The 23,102-nt window shown below is 36.7% G+C and overlaps 3 protein-coding genes across 11 annotated transcripts in view; all 3 read right to left on the minus strand.

Moving 5' to 3' along the window:
- Window positions 1-963, minus strand: part of LOC139975675 (rho guanine nucleotide exchange factor 10-like) — a 137,852-nt gene extending 136,889 nt beyond the window's left edge. For 5 of the 6 annotated variants that reach the window (XM_071983780.1, XM_071983777.1, XM_071983781.1 and 2 more), the window contains exon 1: window positions 717-963. The gene's annotated coding sequence lies outside the window, so the exon portion shown is untranslated. The remainder of the gene's footprint in view (window positions 1-716) is intronic. The other variant, XM_071983776.1, reaches the window with a different exon arrangement.
- Window positions 964-4,684: 3,721 nt separating this feature from the next.
- Window positions 4,685-16,904, minus strand: LOC139975682 (uncharacterized). Of its 2 annotated transcripts, none has more exons than XM_071983792.1 (6): window positions 16,782-16,904; window positions 15,606-15,840; window positions 15,083-15,268; window positions 12,168-12,386; window positions 11,539-11,634; window positions 4,685-8,775 (listed from the first exon to the last, which is right to left on the minus strand). In XM_071983792.1, the coding sequence occupies exons 2-6, from the start codon at window positions 15,787-15,789 to the stop codon at window positions 6,839-6,841; spliced, it is 2,622 nt and encodes an 873-aa protein (XP_071839893.1). In that variant the 5' UTR covers window positions 15,790-15,840; window positions 16,782-16,904; the 3' UTR covers window positions 4,685-6,838. The 2 variants fall into 2 exon arrangements, with proteins under 2 accessions (XP_071839893.1, XP_071839892.1); XM_071983791.1 differs by having other exon boundaries at window positions 16,754-16,882.
- Window positions 16,905-17,607: 703 nt separating this feature from the next.
- LOC139975680 (lymphocyte-specific helicase-like) overlaps window positions 17,608-23,102 on the minus strand; it is a 37,568-nt gene continuing 32,073 nt past the window's right edge. For all 3 annotated transcript variants that reach the window (XM_071983789.1, XM_071983787.1, XM_071983788.1), the window contains 3 exons: window positions 22,608-22,724; window positions 21,546-21,705; window positions 17,608-20,252 (listed from right to left, as the gene is read on the minus strand). In XM_071983789.1, coding sequence (XP_071839890.1) covers window positions 19,975-20,252; window positions 21,546-21,705; window positions 22,608-22,724 — 555 coding nt within the window. In that variant the 3' untranslated portion in view covers window positions 17,608-19,974. The remainder of the gene's footprint in view (window positions 20,253-21,545; window positions 21,706-22,607; window positions 22,725-23,102) is intronic.

A 23,102-nucleotide genomic window follows, 5' to 3' on the forward strand; every position in this document is an offset into this window, starting at 1 on the left:
TCATGTAAAAGGTCCTGTATTGCCCCATCCATACATAATCTCAAAGTAATTAGCCTATCCTCTTTGAGAAATCTAATTGTCCTTAAAGAAACAGAGCTGATCCTGGTCTATGCTATCATCAATTTTTAGCATGTTTAAATTTGGGGTAAATAGAATATTACTTATCTTGATGCAAGACCTATTTGACATGGCTATTTTACACTGGTTACAAGGGAACTCTAAGAATAGGATGAAGTTAGGCCTAATGTGGGTATTGTCTGGGTACTAATTTAGAATCCGTACCATTCGACTATTTCTGGTAATGCATTTCCCGCTTACTATCTCCCTCCCACATTCATGTAAGTTAGGCCAATATTACTAACGGCTAACGTTAGAGGAAACTTGTAATGGGACAGCCTAGCATACATTTGCTGATTTGATCAACCTATCAATTTCTAACCAATCCAGATGAAGTTCAGTCTTTGACAATTTCAAGAAAGGCCTATCCTAGGCTGGATTAGAAATGATCATAACATAAAGCCTAGGTAATACAAGTAGACCAAACGTTAGGCCTAAGTTTGGCGATTCGCCTTAGCTCTACTGTTTAGTGTTGGTAGCGTAACTGGGTTAGTCTAACTTCGGACGAAGTTCCTAGCACTAGTTTACACACCTAATTCTTTAATTTAGATTGTGGTCTCCCAGTTTTCGTATCACTTTCTCATACACGAAAAACTTACCTACTCATGAAAGTGCGATGTCAAACTAATTGTATAAACAACCTTATATTCAATTCCTCTGAAAATTTTCCTGCCAACAAACCAGATGAAATTCATTAAATTCCGTCCAATCTGGATGCGGTTGCTAGTGCTACTACTGTATTCCGAGTTAGTTTATGTACCGTATTCATCATACGGTGTATAGATATGCAGTGGTAACATTCTCTTACACTGCAATTTTGGGAATCTGACGCATCGAGACGCGAGCAGCAGTAGCGGACCAAAACAGTTGTGTGGTATCCCGATACTTTCAAACTGTTTTCATTTGTCTCCCTCAGTTTTACACTAGTTAAGTTTTTAATTTGCCATAATATGAAGGATGAAATACAACTTTTTTTAAGTACAGTACTTACAAAGCGAAGGGAATTTTTTAAGCTAAAAATAGTTAATATGCTCAAATGAGCAAAAAAAACAACCCTCTATGGATGCAGTGATTCCAGGCTTGAGCAATTATTCATTGGAGCGAAATATTATTACAGTTACTAAAGTGTGAATGAACTGACATTAACAATGAGGACAATATTGATGAATGGAGTTCATAGTTGCATTTGTCGTGTAGTAAATGAGCAATTAGACATTTAATCTTACTATATAGGTGAACACCTTGAAAGAATAGAGACAGAAAATGATTTTCATACCACTATATCCTTTCCACTGTTACTACCATGTATTAGAATGCAAAAATGTTACCTAGTGTAATCCATTTAAAGCAGCTATTTCAGTTAATACAATTTGTATGCCTATTGTTGCCCAAATCTCATAACAATGTAGTTCAAGTTAGCTTCAGTTAACCGAATAAATAGTTGAAAGTTTTTAGTATGCGTTTACATGTGAATAGTATGAACAAGAATGCAAAAAGCATTGAAGTCTGATGACCTCTATACACTAGACTACTATTTGTTTACCACAAATAGCTCTCATATTATAAATGTCCTTAAAGGGTGTGAAGACTTGCCGAAAAGAAACGTCTAATGCCAGTAATTTGACCTAGTTTCGAATGAGGTGTAACAGAAATGGTAAACAACACAATTGCTCCCATAAAATACACACACAGCTTGCTACTGTCGGTAATTAGACACTAGTGTACATTCAGTACATACAGCTGCGGTCAATACCCACAGCACAGTATACAAACGATACAGTGATGGACATCTCAGGTCCAGCTAAAGATGACAAGGTATTACGTTTCATTACTGTCTGCATTTTGCAGCGACAAGCAGAAAACTTCACTTACAAGCAACGGAAAGTTAACTTTTTCAGAGGGCGGCACACGGTTTGGGGCGAGTCTTCGATGCCTTTAACTACTATTTTGATGTACAATTGCAGTATGGCATGATAAACACAGGTGTACTGTATGTGGCAATACACATGGCACCTCCACCAAAAACAATAAGGGGTTTTGTATTCAATATGATGCATCCACACTCTAAGTATGAGAAGTATCCATGATTCCTACCTTGATATATCAGCTTAATGGTTTGCAGAGTTTGACCTGATCTGGTGACTTCAAATTAACTTTGACCTATACCAACAACAACAGCTGGATTTCTTGTACCCAATATAGCAAATACATATGCAATGTATGGTAAGTTTCCATGATTTCTATCTTAAGATATCATGTTTAAAGGTTTCCAGAGTTTAACTGCTGGTGACCCAGATGACCTTTGACATCCACCAATTTTTTTAGTTCTATTCAATACTCAGCATCCACATGCTAAGTATGAAAAGTATCCATACTTCCTAACTTGGGATATAGTGTTTACAAGGTTTTCAATATTGACCTCTGGTGACCTCACATGACCTTTGACTTCCCCTAACACGACAGAGTTCTTTTACTCCATATAACACATCCACATGATTAATATGAGAAGTATCTGTATCCTATCTTTGAGATATCCTGTTTACAAAGTTTTCAGTGTTTGACGTTTGGTGACCTCAGATGACCTTGACATCGAAGAAACACTATAGGCTCCTCCTTCTCAATATGACACATCCACATTCCAGGTATGAAAGGTTTGCATAATTCCTGTCATGAGATATCGTGTTTACAAGGTTTTCAGCGTTTTGACCTATGGTGACCTCAGATAACCTTTAACTTCCACCTCAAACAATAGTTCTTCTACTCACTATAATGCACCCACATGCCAAGTATAAAAGTAAACATACCAATAAGCTGGGTGTCACACACACACATACACACACAATCATGACTGCATAGGTTTCTCCTGTCATCGATATCAATAATATCTGTGATAAAGGTTGAATAGAAATATTACTTTCTTATTAACCTTCATTTGGTGAAAATAATTAGAATATTTAAGTGTGCTGGATTATAATTTTGGATGATGTTGGTAGGTGTAGTAACATTGTCAACCAAATGCAAAAGTTGATATACTAATAAGCTGGGATACACAGAATGAAACTCACTTTATTGAGCATTACTAGTCCAGTCTCCCTGCAGTCAGTAATCTTGCACAAAAGAATGAGCACTTCCTGATCTTGTGATGTGTGAGTGATTTAGGAGGAGATGCAAGCGGCTCTATCTAGTATACAAAAAGGTGTGTATGTACCAGCACAAGAAGAAGCTTTCAGTGCCACCCAAGTTCATGCTCTTATAGAATAGCCAGTTTGGTTCCTGGAAAAGTTATATCACCAATCCATCTATTTGGAGCATTCATTTTTCCTTAAGCATATTATGACAATAAGAATATGTTGTTCTTATCCCATATTTCCCTGACCCCCACCCCTCAACTTGACTCCACGGCTTGGGACTGTAGCCACCAACTCCCTCCCTCTCATCAGACTGATGTAGGACATTATAATAAAGATAACCTTGTAGTAACCAATTTAGATTCTAACTTATCAATCACAAAACCGTATTACAATTATTAACTACTTTGAATGACGAGGAGTCAAATGTAAATAACTACTACAGTAGCCTTTGAACTGCCACACACCACCTGCACATGGAACATAGTGAAATTGTTACCTATAGTTATTTGTTTTTATTTATGTAAGTTTTGAAGTTTCCCCTGTGGAGTTAACCTTTGACCACCTTGTCACTGTACGAGAAAATACTTAAAACGTATCAGAAACATGAGAGAAATACAGAACATCACTTAAAACACAAGTTTAAGAGTAGTAGTTCATTTATTGTTATTATATAATTATTTATAAGTGATATCCATATAATCCTAATTATTATTTTATAGTATATCTGGACTAGTTTGTCTGTCAGCACTAGCATATCATGATAAATAGCATACCTGGTTTATCTCTCATAAACATTATAGCATAACTGGTATGTAATCGTTAACATAGCATACCTGGTAACTTATCGTTAACATAGCATACCTGGTATATGTAATCATAAACATAGCATAACTGGTATATGTAATCATAAACATAGCATACTAGTTTATGTCATCTTAAACATAGCATATCTGGTATATAATCGTAAACATAGCATACCTGGTATATGTAATCATAAACATAGCATACCTGGTATATGTAATCATAAACATAGCATACTAGTTTATGTCATCTTAAACATAGCATATCTGGTATATAATCGTAAACATAGCATACCTGGTATATGTAATCATAAACATAGCATACCTGGTATATGTAATCATAAACATAGCATACCTGGTATATGTAATCGTAAACATAGCATACCTGGTTTATCTGTCATAAACATTTTAGTGTAACTGGTATATAATCGTAAACATAGCACACCTGGTATATGTAATAATAAACATAGCATATCTGGTATATGTAATCATAAACATAGCATACTAGTTTATGTCATCATAAACATAGCATACCTGGTATATGTCATCATAAACATAGCATAACTGGTATGTAATCATAAACATAGCATACCTGGTTTATGTCATCATAAACATAGTACATCTGGTTTATGTTTACATAAACATAGCATATCTGGTCTAAGTGATCATAAACATTATAGCATATCTGGGCTATGTAATAAAGATACACACTATGCATACCATATCTGTGCTATATTATCATTATAAACGCTATAGCAATGCATATCTCAAATAAGTTATCATATTATACACAGGGCTATATTACCTGATATTAGCATATCTGGATGGTGTGAACATTTTGACAAATTTCCAACTAACACACTCTTCTTATGTGAGTGTACGACATAAATAACATATGAAAGGTAGCTACTGACTGCTTCTTCATGGTTCCCACACTTTAAACATATTAGAATTTTTCAAGACCACAACAAATTTTTTTTGCCGATTAGAGAAACATCCATTACAAATAAGTTATAAAACCATTTGCAAGCCCTTTATTTCAGGTAAAATCAAAGGCCGTGGCTATTCTTACGACTAGTCGTAACAATTAATTATAAACTATTCTTACGACAAAGGCGAATTCAGGCGCAGTAAAGTGAATAAAGCAACTGCGCATGTAGTAGGGGTAACCCTAACCCTAACTTTAACCCTAAACCCCAATCCTAACCCTAAGACTAACCCTAACCGATGAATTATTGTTACTCCTGGTCGTAAAAATAGTACGCCTGTCATAAAAATAGCAACTGCGCATGCGTAATCGGAAATTATTCTTACGAATAGTCGTAAGAATAGCCACTTTGAAAATCAAAAGGTGATCACTTCGTAGGGTCACCATCACCCACTGTGCTGGGTTTGTACAAGGAACTAAAATACCATTGCATCTTATATTCATAACTTCACATGGAATAAATATTTAACAGTATCATGTTTGTTTGAAAACACAAGCCTAGAATTCCAAAGACAGACAATAATGTTACTCAAATAAATCAAGTTCAATAGGAAGGTTGAATCCTCCTACCCGTTTCTCTCTCTCGACACCCCCCCCCCACCCCCCTCCCTCCCGATATCAATCATTGCAATATTATCGCCAGCAGATCTATCAGGGCAAACAAACAGCTCCCCCCTTAAACTATCTAATCTGTCCTCAACAGAGATAATATATAATATAAACAACATTGGTAAGATCAAACTACACTCAAATAAGAAATGCCCTGTCCAGCATTACTCAATTAACAATATTGCGACAAAAACTGGAAACATACTAAATACTATGAAAGAGAAATAACAATGAAATAGTGTATTAAATACATATATGGTAACATGGTGTTCAAGCAATGTTTAGTACATATCCTATTTATGATCCTTATCCCTTCCCAATATTCCATCCTACTCCTAATAAATTTAAATCTTTGACTGTACAAAATTAAACAAATTGGACGGAAAGTTGCAGCAGGCTTGGTAATAAAAAATAATCTTATTTTATAAAAAAATTAAAACAGGTTAAAATCTAAGTTTTCTACAGCAGGCAACATACCATATGCTATTTGTAAAATAAATTCAAAGAAACCAGCAACAGCAATGTTTGTACCACTGCCTATACAACAACCATTAGAAGCCTTTGAGGGGAGAACAGATGGCTTTCTCTTTGTTCTGATGTATGGTTAATGTGTATGGGTTGGTCTATCTGGTTTACTATTAAAGCATCACATGACTGGATATTGTTAATATTTTATGCAATCAATTACTAAATTCTCCTTCTATTAAATAGTGCCATTAGCTGGACAAGTCAAGTTTCATTCAAATTAATGAATTAGAAGTCAAATCTTTTGAAATTCTTCAAATTCTTTGAACAGTTTTGAAATGCATAAATGTTGCTGAGCCAAACAATTACGGAAGGCGTCTTCATTTCTACAAATTACTTCTTATTTTGAGAAATTCACAGTAGGTAACAAAACAGATCACCAAACGAAAAAAGCTGCATCAACGTAACTTCTGCAATTTGAAACCTAAGGGTCAACATGAAGTGATGGTGGGATCTGCTACAATTCTTACATCACAAATATAATGAGAAATGAAGAGCCATCTAGCAGAGACTGTCACTGACACTCAGCATTTATTAATCATGGGATTGTGGGCAGAAATAAACCTACTGGTCATATTCATGGATGGCCAAGAATCATTGTAAAAGTTCCATTGGATTGCGATATTATTACATAGAGTATCTCCATCTCTTGGCAATAATTATGTTTCTCATAATTTGTCTTCCTCATCGTCTTCCAAAAGTGATAAGTTTAGTTTACCTTGATCATATTTTACTTTGCTGATGCTTACACTATTTGAGCTCACTAGATCTGTCGTTTTGAGTCCTTTCGTGATGGGAGGAGTGATGCCAAAGTCCACTCTCCTTCTTGATGATGGTCGTTTTAGTCTCACATGAACCGCAGTGCTAGACTTACCCACAGCAATTTCACAAACTTCCTTCACAACCAAAGGAGATGGTGGAACATCAGTTGGCAGTGCTCTTACAGGTGAATACTTTGATTTTCTGCTCAGTGATGGACGTTCTTTTGGACTTGTCTCATCAACAACATCAACATGAGATGATGAAACAATATCATTGGCTTTTGAATTCTGATGTATTTTAATAGGAGTTGTAACAACTTTGTTTTTTATTTCATTCATGTATTCCATTTTCTCATTTGCAGGGTGAATTGGTTTATGCTTAGATTCTGTTGATATCATCTTAGATTCTGAGAGGGGTTTCCTGGCCCTCCTTGGAGCAGGACTGCCTCTAGAAGATAAACTGCTGCAAGCACTTTTGCTCTTACAAGGTAAAGCATCAGATGATGGACTTCCAGATGGGGATGTTCTTGGGCTGACTCTTGATGATCTGCGTTCCCTGGGTTCTTCTTCTGAGATAAAGTTATATGTTACTTTACCTCTGCTCTCCCCTCTACCATCAGGTTCTTTACCAATCTCTCTTTCAAGTTTCTCTTTCATGCCATCTTCTGCATCATCCTTTTTCTCATGTGCAAGTTTATTTTTTATAACAGGAGATGAACGAACTGCCCATTTTTTAGGTTCTGTTCCACTAACCTCACCCTCTTTAGTTCTCAAGTCTACCACATGACCAGGTTTTGCGTTAAAATTTGTCTTTTTTCTTGTTTTCCTCTCAGTTGCTCTTCTGTTTCTTGTTGATTCCTTCTTCATCTTCTGTGTCAACAAATGCCGCATCTCAATTGCCATACTCTCTCCTTTGTCATTAAACCCTTCCGGGGTGGTCACCAGAATTTTTGGAATGACAGCATTCTTACTTTGATCTATATCTGTTTCATCAAGCTCACCATTGAATGCTGTTTCTGAAACCAAGCCTCGTAAATCCACAGTGGTATAGTTTTCTGCTTCACTTTTATCAACTTTGATCACCATGACATCATCTTCTGTACTTCCAGGAAGTCGTGTACCTTCATGGTGAATGTCTACAATAGTCGTTGCACTGTTAAGATTCTGCCTGTCTCCTGTTGTCCTGTGCACTTTAACCTCATTCAAATCTTCCATTTCGAGGCCTTTATCTTCCTCAGAGGAAAAACTCACTGATACAGTTGGAATACTTTCCACCGAATGGCAACGGACTGTTCTTAAATTGACATCACTCAATGCCCTCTCTTGTTCTTCATGCTTTGACATTACTCCAGCAGTTTTCTTGCGTAGTGTTGGATTGCTAAGAGTTCTATTGGTATACAAGCCTTCCATAACAACAATAAAATCATTAGGATCTGTTGTATGCACATTATCAGGGGCAGAATAATTTATGCATGGCAGCAGCCGAAATTTCTCTTTCCGAAGTTTCCGTACTGCTTCTTTCAAAGGAATCTGAAAGCTTGCAACAGGAAGGCTTTTTGTGCTGTATTTAATTCTAACACAAACATCCAGATGAACCGTCTTCAAGGAAAGGGTGTCTTTATTAATATCTTTATAAACAAGAGGTTTTGTAAATTTGAAAGTGGATGGTAAAAATATTGCTCTGAAGCCCTCTAGTGCAGACTGTCTTTTCAAGGTGATAAATGAGCTCTGCATTTTAGAAGAATCTTCAACTTTAATTTCATCTGTTCTTCTTTTACTTTCTCCTTTCTTGTCAGGGAGCAGGTGACTTTTAACATAAATACGACTGATGCTGGAAAATTCTCCTGAAACAAAACAATATTTTGGTGAAGCAAAAAACACAACTATGGTATCTGGCACCACTTTAAACAGATATGACCAGCATTATACCAGTACTCTGATATTGTCCAACAAAGTAACATTAATTGTTACTGTCTTTCATGTATTGCAAATAGTTTGTAGCCTAACATCAGTAAATAGCAGGTCAAACCCAGCCTACCTCCACTCTCCATCTATAGCAAGCCACACCCAGCCTAGCTCCTCTGTCCATACTATAAAATGACAAACCCAGCCTAACTCCACTACCATAGCAGGTCAATACTATAGCAGGTCAATACTATAGCAGGTCAATATTATAGCAGGTCAAACCCAGCCTAACTCCACTCTCCATACTATATCAGGTCAAACCCAGCTAAGCTCCACTCTCGGATCAGAAGCATGACAAACCCAGCCTAGCTCCTCTCCTCATTCTATAGCAAGCCAAACCCAGCCTAGCTCTATTCTCCATCTATAGCAAGACATACCCAGCCTAGCTCCACACTCCATCTATAGCAAGACATACCCAGCCTACCTCTTCTCTCCATCTATAGCAAGACATACCCAGCCTGGCTCCACTGTCAATCTATAGCAAGCCAAACCCAGCCTAGCTCCTCTCTCTCAATTCTACAGCATATCATATCCATCCTAGCTAAATTCTTCATCTCAAGCATGTCAAACCCAGCCTAGCTCCTCTCTTCATTCTATAGCAAGACATACCCAGCCTACCTCTTCTCTCCATCTATAGCAAGACATACCCAGCCTGGCTCCACTGTCAATCTATAGCAAGCCAAAACCCAGCCTAGCTCCTCTCTCTCAATTCTACAGCATATCATATCCATCCTAGCTAAATTCTTCATCTGAAGCATGTCAAACCCCACCTAACTCCTCTCCCCAATTCTATAGCATGTCAAACCCAGCCTAGCTCCACTCTCCATCTTTAGCTGGTCATACCCAGCCTAGCTCCACTCGCAATATTAGTTCTCCAGTAAGGTATGGTATTAAACCATAACTGAGAACAAGGTGTCCCAACCCAAAACCCCCAAAATATGGTAACCCCTAGACATAAACAGCGTAACTACATTCTAGTCTATAAGCGAACATACCCGAAATGACTACATTCTACAGTCTATAGCAAGACATACATTAAATGACTACATTCTATAGCAGGACATACACTAAATGACTACATTCTACAGTCTCTAGCAGGACATATATTAAATGACTACAGTCTATAGCAGGACATACACTAAATGACTACATTCTACAGTCTCTAGCAGGACATACATTAAATGACTACATTCTATAACAGGACATATATTAAATGACTACATTCTACAGTCTATAGCAGGACATACACTAAATGACTACATTCTACAGTCTATAGCAGGACATACATTAAATGACTACATTCTACAGTCCATAGCAGGACATACACTAAATGACTACATTCTACAGTCTCTAGCAGGACATATATTAAATGACTACAGTCTATAGCAGGACATACACTAAATGACTACATTCTACAGTCTCTAGCAGGACATATATTAAATGACTACATTCTACAGTCTATAGCAGGACATACACTAAATGACTACATTCTACAGTCTACAGCAGGACATACATTAAATGACTACATTCTACAGTCCATAGCAGGACATATACTAAATGACTACATTCTACAGTCCATAGCAGGACATACACTAAATGACTACATTCTACAGTCTCTAGCAGGACATATATTAAATGACTACATTCTACAGTCTATAGCAGGACATACACTAAATGACTACATTCTACAGTCTACAGCAGGACATACATTAAATGACTACATTCTACAGTCCATAGCAGGACATATACTAAATGACTACATTCTACAGTCCATAGCAGGACATACACTAAATGACTACATTCTACAGTCTCTAGCAGGACATATATTAAATGACTACATTCTACAGTCTATAGCAGGACATACACTAAATGACTACATTCTACAGTCTACAGCAGGACATACATTAAATGACTACATTCTACAGTCCATAGCAGGACATATACTAAATGACTACATTCTACAGTCCATAGCAGGACATACACTAAATGACTACATTCTACAGTCCATAGCAGGACATACACTAAATGACTACATTCTACAGTCTCTAGCAGGACATATATTAAATGACTACAGTCTATAGCAGGACATACACTAAATGACTACATTCTACAGTCTCTAGCAGGACATATATTAAATGACTACATTCTACAGTCTATAGCAGGACATACACTAAATGACTACATTCTACAGTCTACAGCAGGACATACATTAAATGACTACATTCTACAGTCCATAGCAGGACATATACTAAATGACTACATTCTACAGTCTACAGCAGGACATACATTAAATGACTACATTCTACAGTCCATAGCAGGACATACACTAAATGACTACATTCTACTGTCTCTAGCAGGACATATATTACATGACTACATTCTATAGCAGGACATACACTAAATGACTACATTCTACAGTCTATAGCAGGACATATATTAAATGACTACATTCTACAGTCTCTAGCAGGACATATATTAAATGACTACATTCTACAGTCTCTAGCAGGACATATATTAAATGACTACATTCTACAGTCTATGACCAACACTAAATGTCTACATTTTACAGTCTATAACAGGACCTACACTAAATGACTACATTCTACTGTCCATAGCAGGACAAACACTGAAAGAGTACTAACCTGGAGGCATGAGTACTTCTTCAACCTGCCAAACTCTGATTTTGAATGCCCCTGTCTTGGAATTGTACTCAAAGGAGCACTGAAGAAGTCCTGTGCCTAAACAGGATAAATCATAACACAAAACCATTAAAAGTAACAATTGATTTATTAACCTGTAGCTTTATCATACCTATATATAACAGAAAATGAACAAATAATTCAATATTGCCAATTTCAAAGGAGTCTTGTGAAACTGCTTGCAACAATTCCATATTTTCTATAGTTTAACAAAACATGAAACAAATTATTTAGGCATGAGAAACTAAACAATTGTAACCCAATCTTGGGCAGAGCAATGTGACATACCTAGTTGGGTTTCATTTCACCATATTTGATTTCAGAGTAATACAAAGGACCTGGCAAGACTCATAAAAGCATGTGTATCATAATCACTAAAGGTTGCTGATTCAATCTGCTTTCAAATTTGCTACACTTTCTTCATTGCTTTATCTTTTATTTATTTTATTTTTTTAAATTTCTTTCACTAATTGATAGAGTAAAATCTAATGAAAAACAAACAACAAGCTTAGCAAATGTACTCACGACAAACTTAATATTAAAGTTGATTTCCAGATTTGTGTCTGGCTCACCTGATTTAGGCTTCCCTTGTTCAATCACCTCAATGTTTTCCCACGCTGTTGGTGTGGACCTCACTCCCAGCGTCCTGTTCAACTTATCTGTATAGTCTATGTCCCCTATGGACTCTTTGCTGTCTGTTAAGTCTATGTCCCCTATGGACTCTTTGCTGTTTGAGCAGTGAATAACCTCTCTTGAATCTGTCAGAGACAGTTCAACAAATTGTTTTGTTCCTGGAAAAATAAATAACAAGGGAGCTTTATACTGTACATATCACCAGAACATTACACATCACCAGATAGCATTACAGGTGAGAGTCTAAGTACCATCACCAGAGCATTACACATCACAAGATAGCATTACAGGTGAGAGTCTAAGTACACATCACCTGAGCATTACACATCACAAGATAGCATTACAGGTGAGAGTCTAAGTACCATCACCAGAGCATTACACATCACAAGATAGCATTACAGGTGAGAGTCTAAGTACCATCACCAGAGCATTACACATCACCAGATAGCATTACAGGTGAGAGTCTTAGTACACATCACCAGAGCATTACACATCACCAGATAGCACTACATGTGAGAGTCTAAGTACACATCACCAGAGCATTACACATCACCAGATAGCATTACAGGTGAGAGTCTTAGTACACATCACCTGAGCATTACACATCACCAGATAGAATTACAGGTGAGAGTCTTAGTACATATCACCAGAGCATTACACATCACCAGATAGCATTACAGGTGAGAGTCTAAGTACACATCACCAGAGCATTACACATCACCAGATAGCATTACAGGTGAGAGTCTTAGTACACATCACCTGAGCATTACACATCACCAGATAGAATTACAGGTGAGAGTCTTAGTATACATCACCAGAACATTACACATCACCAGATAGCATTACAGGTGAGAGTCTTAGTACATATCACCTGAGCATTACACATCACAAGATAGCATTACAGGTGAGAGTCTTAGTACATATCACCAGAGCATTACACATCACCAGATAGCATTACAGGTGAGAGTCTAAGTACACATCACCAGAACATTACACATCACCAGATAGCATTACAGGTGAGAGTCTTAGTACACATCACCTGAGCATTACACATCACAAGATAGCATTACAGGTGAGAGTCTTAGTACATATCACCAGAGCATTACACATCACCAGATAGCATTACAGGTGAGAGTCTAAGTACACATCACCAGAACATTACACATCACCAGATAGAATTACAGGTGAGAGTCTTAGTACACATCACCAGAACATTACACATCACCAGATAGCATTACAGGTGAGAGTCTTAGTACACATCACCTGAGCATTACACATCACAAGATAGCATTACAGGTGAGAGTCTAAGTACACATCACCTGAGCATTACACATCACCAGATAGCATTACAGGTGAGAGTCTAAGTACACATCACCTGAGCATTACACATCACCAGATAGAATTACAGGTGAGAGTCTTAGTATACATCACCAGAACATTACACATCACCAGATAGCATTACAGGTGAGAGTCTTAGTACATATCACCTGAGCATTACACATCACAAGATAGCATTACAGGTGAGAGTCTTAGTACATATCACCAGAGCATTACACATCACCAGATAGCATTACAGGTGAGAGTCTAAGTACACATCACCTGAGCATTACACATCACCAGATAGCATTACAGGTGAGAGTCTAAGTACACATCACCAGAACATTACACATCACCAGATAGAATTACAGGTGAGAGTCTTAGTACACATCACCAGAACATTACACATCACCAGATAGCATTACAGGTGAGAGTCTTAGTACACATCACCTGAGCATTACACATCACCAGATAGCATTACAGGTGAGAGTCTAAGTACACATCACCAGAACATTACACATCACCAGATAGAATTACAGGTGAGAGTCTTAGTACACATCACCAGAACATTACACATCACCAGATAGCATTACAGGTGAGAGTCTAAGTACACATCACCAGAACATTACACATCACCAGATAGAATTACAGGTGAGAGTCTTAGTACACATCACCAGAACATTACACATCACCAGATAGCATTACAGGTGAGAGTCTTAGTACACATCACCTGAGCATTACACATCACCAGATAGCATTACAGGTGAGAGTCTTAGTACACATCACCAGAACATTACACATCACCAGATAGCATTACAGGTGAGAGTCTAAGTACATATCACCAGAGCATTACACATCACAAGATACTGTAACATTGAAAGTCACAAGAGAGCAGAACACATCACAGCAGCATCGAAAATACATGGGGCGACAGGCGATTTGCCCTCTGTTTTATCAAAACAAACCTATGGAAAACATAATGGGGGCGGGAAGAAACAGAACTGTGAGAAAAAATTGCCCCGGTATTATGTCACTAAGATATGTCATTAGAAATTTTAGTTACAGTATCAAACAAATCAGTAATTAAATTTGGATAATTTCTATTTGAATACAACATCTAGAGTGATGCACCTGTTCCACAATAATTGCATCAGTGCCATAATTCAGTCATTGCCACAATTGTAGTGTGTATATTAACATGTGTTATGTGCTATTAGCAAACCTCCCGTTTTAATTTCTACTGATGCACACAGTGTGTTTGTCTATCCTACTGTACGGCCGCTTTAGGAAATAATTATACACATGCGCATTTAGTTTCAGCAATTCCCGCCAATAATCATTGTTCTAAACATTTCTAAACATAGAAATTACAACGTGACGTACGCTGATTTGGGCATTCTGATGACATATCTCTGTTCCTCTCAGTAGGTTTACACCAATAAAGTCAATTCATGGTTTAACAAACATATTTCATATATTTTTATGATTGATTTTCCATATGAAAAGTATCAAACATTTAGCTTTAGAATGGACTTACTTTCCCTGTCTAGAATATCACAGCATGGTCCCTCAGCCAGATCCAAAGGGGTATCACCATCAGCATTCTCAGCATCAAAACGCCCTCCTGCTTTGATAAGAGCCTTCAGACAATCAACATGGCCCTCTTTAGCAGCATAATGCAGAGGTGTTGAGGAATGAAGATTATCTGGCTGGTTTGGGTCCGCTAGAAAATTCACATACATCAGAAGAGACAACAGTGTTAATTGGCCTATTCACCACTTATGAAAACTTAATCAAAGATGACAAATCTAAGTATTTAACAGCCAGAATCTGATGCATAAAAGTAAGACAAACTGGCCAAAATTTAGTTCAGATATCATTACCATGATGCATATATATTTCCTTTTTCCAATTGTTTTACAAGAAAAAAGTACACAAGCATCTATTTTACATACTATGCACAGAAATGGTGTTATTAGATCAAATCTTCATTATGAATAGGTGCATTTATATAATCTGTTGTTATTTCTTTAAGTTACAAACTTTTCACATATAATTACCTAAATGTTGAAGAAGAGTTTCTAAAACTTCAATATCTCCATTACTGGCAGCCTCGTGTAAAGGGCACCACTGATAAAGTCCTATGGCATCAGGGTCTAGGCCATCTTCCAATGCCTCCTCCACAAGATCAACATCCCCCAGACGAACAGCCTCATGGAGTTTGGTGTCTTCCAATTCCACCATATTTGACTACTCATCTTTGGGGTAACATTCGAGAGCCACTCACCATTAAACCTTAAAAAAAGGACATGGTTACTTTAAGACTACTACTTTCAGTATTGTTATAAGGATCTGGTGCATGAAACACCTAAAATATTTTGTGTTTGCCCAGAAAACCTTCAGTACCTACAATCAGCCATGAAGCATGAGTTTTAATATTCCATATAAACACTTTAAATATAACAACCCCTGCTGATTGTAATGTGTACAATATTCTAATGGCAGGGTTATGTCTTGCAGAGTTGTGCAGAATGATCAAATGTTACTAGACCTTTTTAATTTTTAAAAACGTCTCTCGTTAATCAAGTTTTTGTTTTCATCTGCACTACTTTGTCGTTCGGGAGGAAGATTCTGGGCTTATCAAGGGCTCTTTTTTATCTTTACTGTACATTAACACAAAACAGAAACTACAGTAGCTGTGTTAAACCAAATGTACTAAATATGCTTTCAATTGCTGTACAGCCCTCTTTCGGAAATTTCCCTTTATTAACCCTCCTCCACGATATGCATGCCCAACTTTTATTTAAATGAAAGGAAGTTAAAGTTAGGTAGGCCTAGCCTAGGTCTATCCTAGGCCTATTTTCCAAACTCGACCTTTCATGTATAAGTACAACTTGATGAAGGAGTTTCCATTTTGCTGATGACCCCAAATGGTGGGTGATTTTTTTTCCATATGAATAAACTATGGTTTTTGTACATTAAGCTTCTTTTAGGCCTATTCCTTCTGTGGTATCGTAGCTTCGGTCTTGTAACATTAGGATGAGACTGACAGATGATATCGATAGCATGACTGTGTTAGGTAAACCAATATCGTTTCCATGGGGAGGAGACGCTGGATTACCAATGCGCCAACGAACTTCGTTGTATGAACCCGAATATCAACACATTAGATCAACCTGATAACATATGTTGGTTAAAATTACTTTACCAGTAAATACAGTAAATCGTCCAATTACCCAGATGCCCCGTTCAGCGTCTTATTACCCAGATACCCCGTTCAGCGTCTCGTTACCTATCCTACGTAGCCTAACCTACCTATTCCGTTACGTAATTGTCGTAGTTACGTACGTTTGTTCTTGGAAGTGGGTGACCAGAAGCTGAAACATACTATGTGCAAAAGAAAATGGCTAAGATTTCACACGATATGCTAAAGACCAAGGAAAGCCGTTTTTGCGCTTTGACAATTTACGTATGACAATTTTTTTTGGGGGGGGGGGGGTGCTGTTTACAAACGTGAGAGGGCTAATGCACCTGCTAGGTCACTAAAGGTGCTACTTTCCGGTGCCTACTAAATTGCAAACCTTGTTGGCTGAGCTGGTAGCAATTTATTCTCCTCCCTGGTTATAGGAAACATTTGATAACACAATGAAGCACGTTTACAGACAAAGAATATTGCTCATAGTCATTTGAAGTGATAAGGGGTGGGGCCCATTCCCCTCACTTTATTAAAGCCAATTTCTGCCTCTATTAAATAATTCCACATGTATTGGCAAAACTACCAGCATGATCAAACAATGTCAATTTTTTGTTTCATTTACCTCCAAAATACTTTCTTGATTCTTTTCTTGAATTTTTGATGTGGAACCTCTGAAATGTGTACGATATAGAAACTATTTCTTCTCATGAATATATATATATATATACATATGCCAAATTCTTCTCTTAGCAGCTATTTTGCATCTTTTGACATGGCGATGCAAATTGCAAACTCTGCTAGAGTCTCTGCTAGTATCTTCCATAAAAAAAAAAATAGACACCGAATAAAACACAAAAATCAAATAATATATATGAGAGAATATATTCTTTTCTGATTTCTACAAGAATGTATAAATGAACTAAAAAGGAAGTACACATAAGAATGTTTGCAACACTATTCTGATACTCAGTACAGAACCTAACTGTTGATGATACCTTATAAGGACATCAGTTTTGGAGAGTTGGCACCTCCAGCAGAGTACTTTCGAAAACTTAAGCATGGTTAACTTGGGGGCAATACTGAAGACCTTTAAATGCTATTGTGCCCATGTCATCTTTGCTGTACATATACATGACAAATATCTCCACATAATAACTCCACATAATAACTCCACATAATAACTCCACATCCAACTTCACATTGCTGTGTCCATATTTCATGTGCAACACAAAAAAAGGAACTAAGTACACCTATTTGAATAACAGATTCCTTTTTCCCTAACAATGCACTGACAATGAAATAGCTTGAACAAAGAACACCTATTGGAATAATGGATTCCTCTTCCTAACAATGCACTGATATTGAAATAGCTTGAACAAAGAACACCTATTTTGAATAATAGATTCCTCTTTCCCTAACAATGCACTAACATTGAAATAGCTTGGATCTATTTCAGTGTAATTGTTTGTCCTGTAACTTTTGATTTGTGATTATCTTTAAAGTTAGAATCTAGCTTAGAGACTTTACCCAGTGCTATTATAGTAGTTATTTTATTATTCTACAAAAGCAAGGGTCTGTTTATCACTTCTTGGTTCCTTTGTGAAGTGTGTTTATTGCTATGCCTAATCACACCGTTTTTAATCTATTATAGTAATCTCAGTTGAGGCGAATGTAAGTAGCCAAAAATGTGAAAATCTGTTTCTCTTTTAGCTACATGATGTAATATACCACATAGTCATAGTTAATTTATTTCACATCTTCTGATAAATTTATCTTGATGTAAACAGTGTGCTCTGGAAGAGTTGAGCCACCATCATCCTTCTGTGCATGAAGTATTATGTAATAGAATATGGTATAATGCAAATAAAAGGATATGAATCACCATCAGTAAGGAAGATCAACTGGAAAACACATACTACATACATACATACACACACACATACATGCTATGGAAATTAAGGTGTAAAACACCATCCATTCACTTCATCAGAGGTTACAATAGAGTCTGTTAAAGTTGGGCAAAAGAGGTTGTCACACATTGTCATTGTGCATCATGTCAGAGGTGCTATTAAGGTGCAATACCAAGTATAGAGGTGTTATTGAGGTGCAATACAAAATATATTTGAACTAATTAATTCCTTACTGCTAACTGCAACAAGGAATGTTGGAAGTATCATGCAAAACAAAATATTAGAAATTAACATTTAGAATGAAAGGTAAACTTTTACAAATAACCTTCATAGGCTGTTGTTGGTGGGTTTGTAATTTGGTATACTAGAGAAAAAAATGCAAAAGAAGACAAATAATGTAACCAAACAAAAGACAAAACTGAAAGAAGAGAGTAATTAAACAAAACTGAAAACAGAAAATTGAATGAAAAACAAAATACTATCCCAATGTTCATTCTGAAAACACACTTTGAAGTGGGATCAGTTACATTAAAAGCAAGAGGATTTTCTAATGCACGATTCACTATAAACAGAACCACAATGTGTTTCTCACTAATGGTACTTTGTAGTTGAAAGTAACAAGAATAGGCAAAACATAGAAAAATTATGATTCTGGTGATAATTATATCAATTTATGATCTTAAAAAGTGCACATAGACTTGCCAGAAATGATTGATGTGTTTCCTTTCAAATATCTTGCAAACTCCAAACTGAATTTGCAGAATTGATTCGTGTACTAACTCCCCTAGTACCATAACTACAGTAGCATACTAAGACTAAATACATTCCTGCATAATGCACTCGTCTTAACAACACTCTGCTGTTTACTTGAATAAGTGTCAACCAAGGTACAATTTTAAGTCAATGTTTGTGACATGTCATTTTCATCTCCACAACAAAGTACAACTACTGATCCAGTGCATGTAACAGTCAAGTATTTTATTAGTTTTTTATTTCTTTATTTTCATAACTTAATTGTTCTGAATTAGAAATCTTCTGTAAGATCTTGTCTTGAATAACTTCAAAGAACTACACATGAAAGAAAGTCACACTTAAGTACTCATCATAAGAAGAAACATATAACCTGAACTAATAATTGATAGTGATGAATACATGTAGTGTACTGGTATAATCTTAATGATTTATAAACCTTATCTTGGCTAAATTTAATAACCATGTCTCATTTGCCAAACCATTTCCAATCCCTTTTTTTTTAGAGATTATCCAACTCTGTTCATTCCAGGTAGATACAAGCCTCTTTTTGAGATGCAGACATCACAAACATCAGCCCAGAATACCCTTTGGTCCTTCACCACTTTCCAAAATTTCAAAAACCTTGGATTTTATCTGGATTTTATTCTTTGTCTTTTGTGATGACTCTTGATTCATGAGGTCACTTCGGTCAAGCAGCATCTTGAGATCATCGTCGCTGATGACCCTTGACTGGCATTTGTTGACCACATTGCTGTAGTCGTGTGCCTTAAGCAGTTCCAAGAGATCATCAGGGCTGATCACAGATTTGAAGTCCTGCTTTAAGTTCTTTGCTCCCCCTTTAAACTTTCCTAAAAAATGGAACAGAGAACATGAGAATAACAAGAGAACAAAGCAACTAGAAGATGAAGAATTTCAACAGTTATTTAATATGTAAATATCAAAGCTGTTTCTTGCTATATTTATCTATGAGTAGTCTTTGAATGGAACAAAGTCAACCAGCATATTGTCAGTCAGCATTCCACTTAGTATATGGCTGCACAGTTGCTGCTGAGTAAAAACTGGCTGAAAACTTAAAAGCCAATCTAACCAGAAAAACATTCATCCATCCAACCATCTACCAACCATCCCCTTCCATCCAACCATCTACCAACCATCTACCAACCATCCCCTGAAATGCTGACATTATTGCGACACAGATTCCTTCACCACATCTTATCACATTTCAATGCAACTTCATCTTGTTACCATGACAATGTTCAGCACACACTAAAATAGGCAACTGCCCCAACTGAAGCAAGTGGTTAGAACAAGCACTAACTACTCAATAACTTGCAAACTGAGCGTGAACACAAAGGCAAAAAGTGGAAAAACAGCCCAGATTTGGCATAATTTTCATGAAACAAGTCATAAAACACTGGGCAAACTTTCCATTTGATTCATGAAACACAGGGCAGTGATCAAATTAACAGAAATGTGATCATTCCATTTACTGAAGCCAAGTTCTTGAAATTTTTTACAGCCACTAACATATCATTTCCATGGATTGTGATGAAAATATGACAAAATATCGTAGGGTTATGAACTGTGCACATCAACCCATATGATAGGCTGATCAGTTGTTTACACAGTGAAAGTAACGTTGCAGTGATCGAATCTTCCACAAAGGGTTTAGTGTACACATGAGTACAGAGATGCTAAAATAGTTGCAGAGAGCTTGTTAGGGATTATCAGCCAATCAAATCAAATATGTTGGAAAATATCTTCTGAATATTTCAGAACAAATCTTTGTTATATGCCTGTAAGTAGCAATGTATTTAGCCCTGTAACTTAAATGACTGACAATGCAATTATTACTACTCAAATTAGCGCCTTTGCTGAAATACTGCTATAACATGTCACTGGTCTACGACACTCATTACCAGGATCATGCATGTAGGCCTAAGAATGATACATAATGCACATGTCCATGGGAAGACCTCTAAAGTAAATGTGAATGTCTGAAAAGAGAACGAAATGTCTTGGAATATCAAATGAATGTTAAAAGCATCTGTGATGTATTCAGTGGATTAGATCACATAAGCCTGTGGGGCTTATTATGGAATGCCGAAAAGATATCTTTGTCTTTACTAAATAATTGTTACCTTGATGAATAACCATTTTCTCAAGTTTCCTTTTAGCAGCTGCTCGTTCAACAATTTTCTGATCAACGGTGCCAGCAGTGACCAACCTGTACACCACAACAGGTTTCTCCTGCCCAATGCGATGACATCTGTCCATGGCCTGTAGATCACTCTGGGGATTCTAAATTTGTAAATGAAAACAAATGATTAAACAACCATAGGAAGCATTTAATATTCAATATTATTAACTGCAAATTATTTCAGCACCACAATCAATATGAACTAATTCATTCATAACATCCATAATCAATGTTGTTGGATTGTTAGAGACTTATATTCCTGTCATAAGGTGTTATTCTCCAGTCTTAAGGTGCTATACTCCAGTCTTAAGGTGTTATTCTCCATTCTTAAGGTGTTATACTCCTGACTGAAGGTGTTATTCTCCAGTCTGAAGGTGTTATACTCCAGTCTGAAGGTGTTTTTCTCCTGTCTTAAGGTGTTATTCTCCAGTCTTGAGGTGTTATACTCCAGTCTTAAGGTGTTATTCTCCAGTCTTGAGGTGTTATACTCCTGACTGAAGGTGTTATTCTCCAGTCTGAAGGTGTTATACTCCTGACTGAAGGTGTTATACTCCTGACTGAAGGTGTTATTCTCCTGTCTTAAGGTGTTATTCTCCAGTCTTGAGGTGTTATACTCCATTGCTAAAGGAAAAAATATGTCAGTCTGGTACTCTACTTGAACTATATCTCCTCAGAATAAAGGGTTGCAAAATCGACAAATTAAACTTAAAATCTGTTATATTTGTAGGTCACAAACGTTTGTCACAAATTAAATGGTTGATAATGGCTGATAAACGGGGGAAGTCAAATGGTTGTTTCTTCAGAGATTTCTCAGTTAGGGGAACGGTATCCAATTACATGTGAGAATATCATGGGTTGGTCCGAATGATAAAAAGTAGTAATCAAACTCAGAAATGCAGCCGTTTAGCCAGCTACACTAGATTGCTTTGAAACAAGATGTTTAAAATTCATTTTATATCTTTCATGTTTTTCAAAACATGAAAGAATACCAAAATATACTAACCCAGTCACTATCAAAGATGATTACTGTGTCTGCTGTGGTTAAGTTGATCCCAAGTCCACCAGCACGAGTACTCAATAGAAACAGAAATGAATCTGGATCTGTCCTGAATTCTGTCATCTGAAAGTAAAACAGAAGTGAGGATATCCCTTAGATGTCTCAAAGGTATTGAAGGGAAAAGTTTTTGTATTCCTAACAATAACCAATTTTACTTAAAATTGCTTCCATAAAAGGAATGAAAAGCTTGCTGTCCTTATACACTTATCAAATTAGTGTATTGCACAAACCAGCTGACTATGACATTAATGGGAGTCTGGAAAGGACGGACGGCAAAACAAATCTTAACTGTAATATCACTTTAATTTTCATCCCTCTTCCCTGGAGATATGCCAGAACTTAATTCATAATGTAAGTTGCATCCCTCTCACCTGGAGCTATTCCTGCACTTAATTCATGATGCAAGTTGCATATCACAAGGTTATCATTGTATAAACTCAT

This window comes from Apostichopus japonicus, chromosome 11, assembly GCF_037975245.1.
Source record: "Apostichopus japonicus isolate 1M-3 chromosome 11, ASM3797524v1, whole genome shotgun sequence".
NCBI lineage: Eukaryota > Metazoa > Echinodermata > Holothuroidea > Aspidochirotida > Stichopodidae > Apostichopus > Apostichopus japonicus.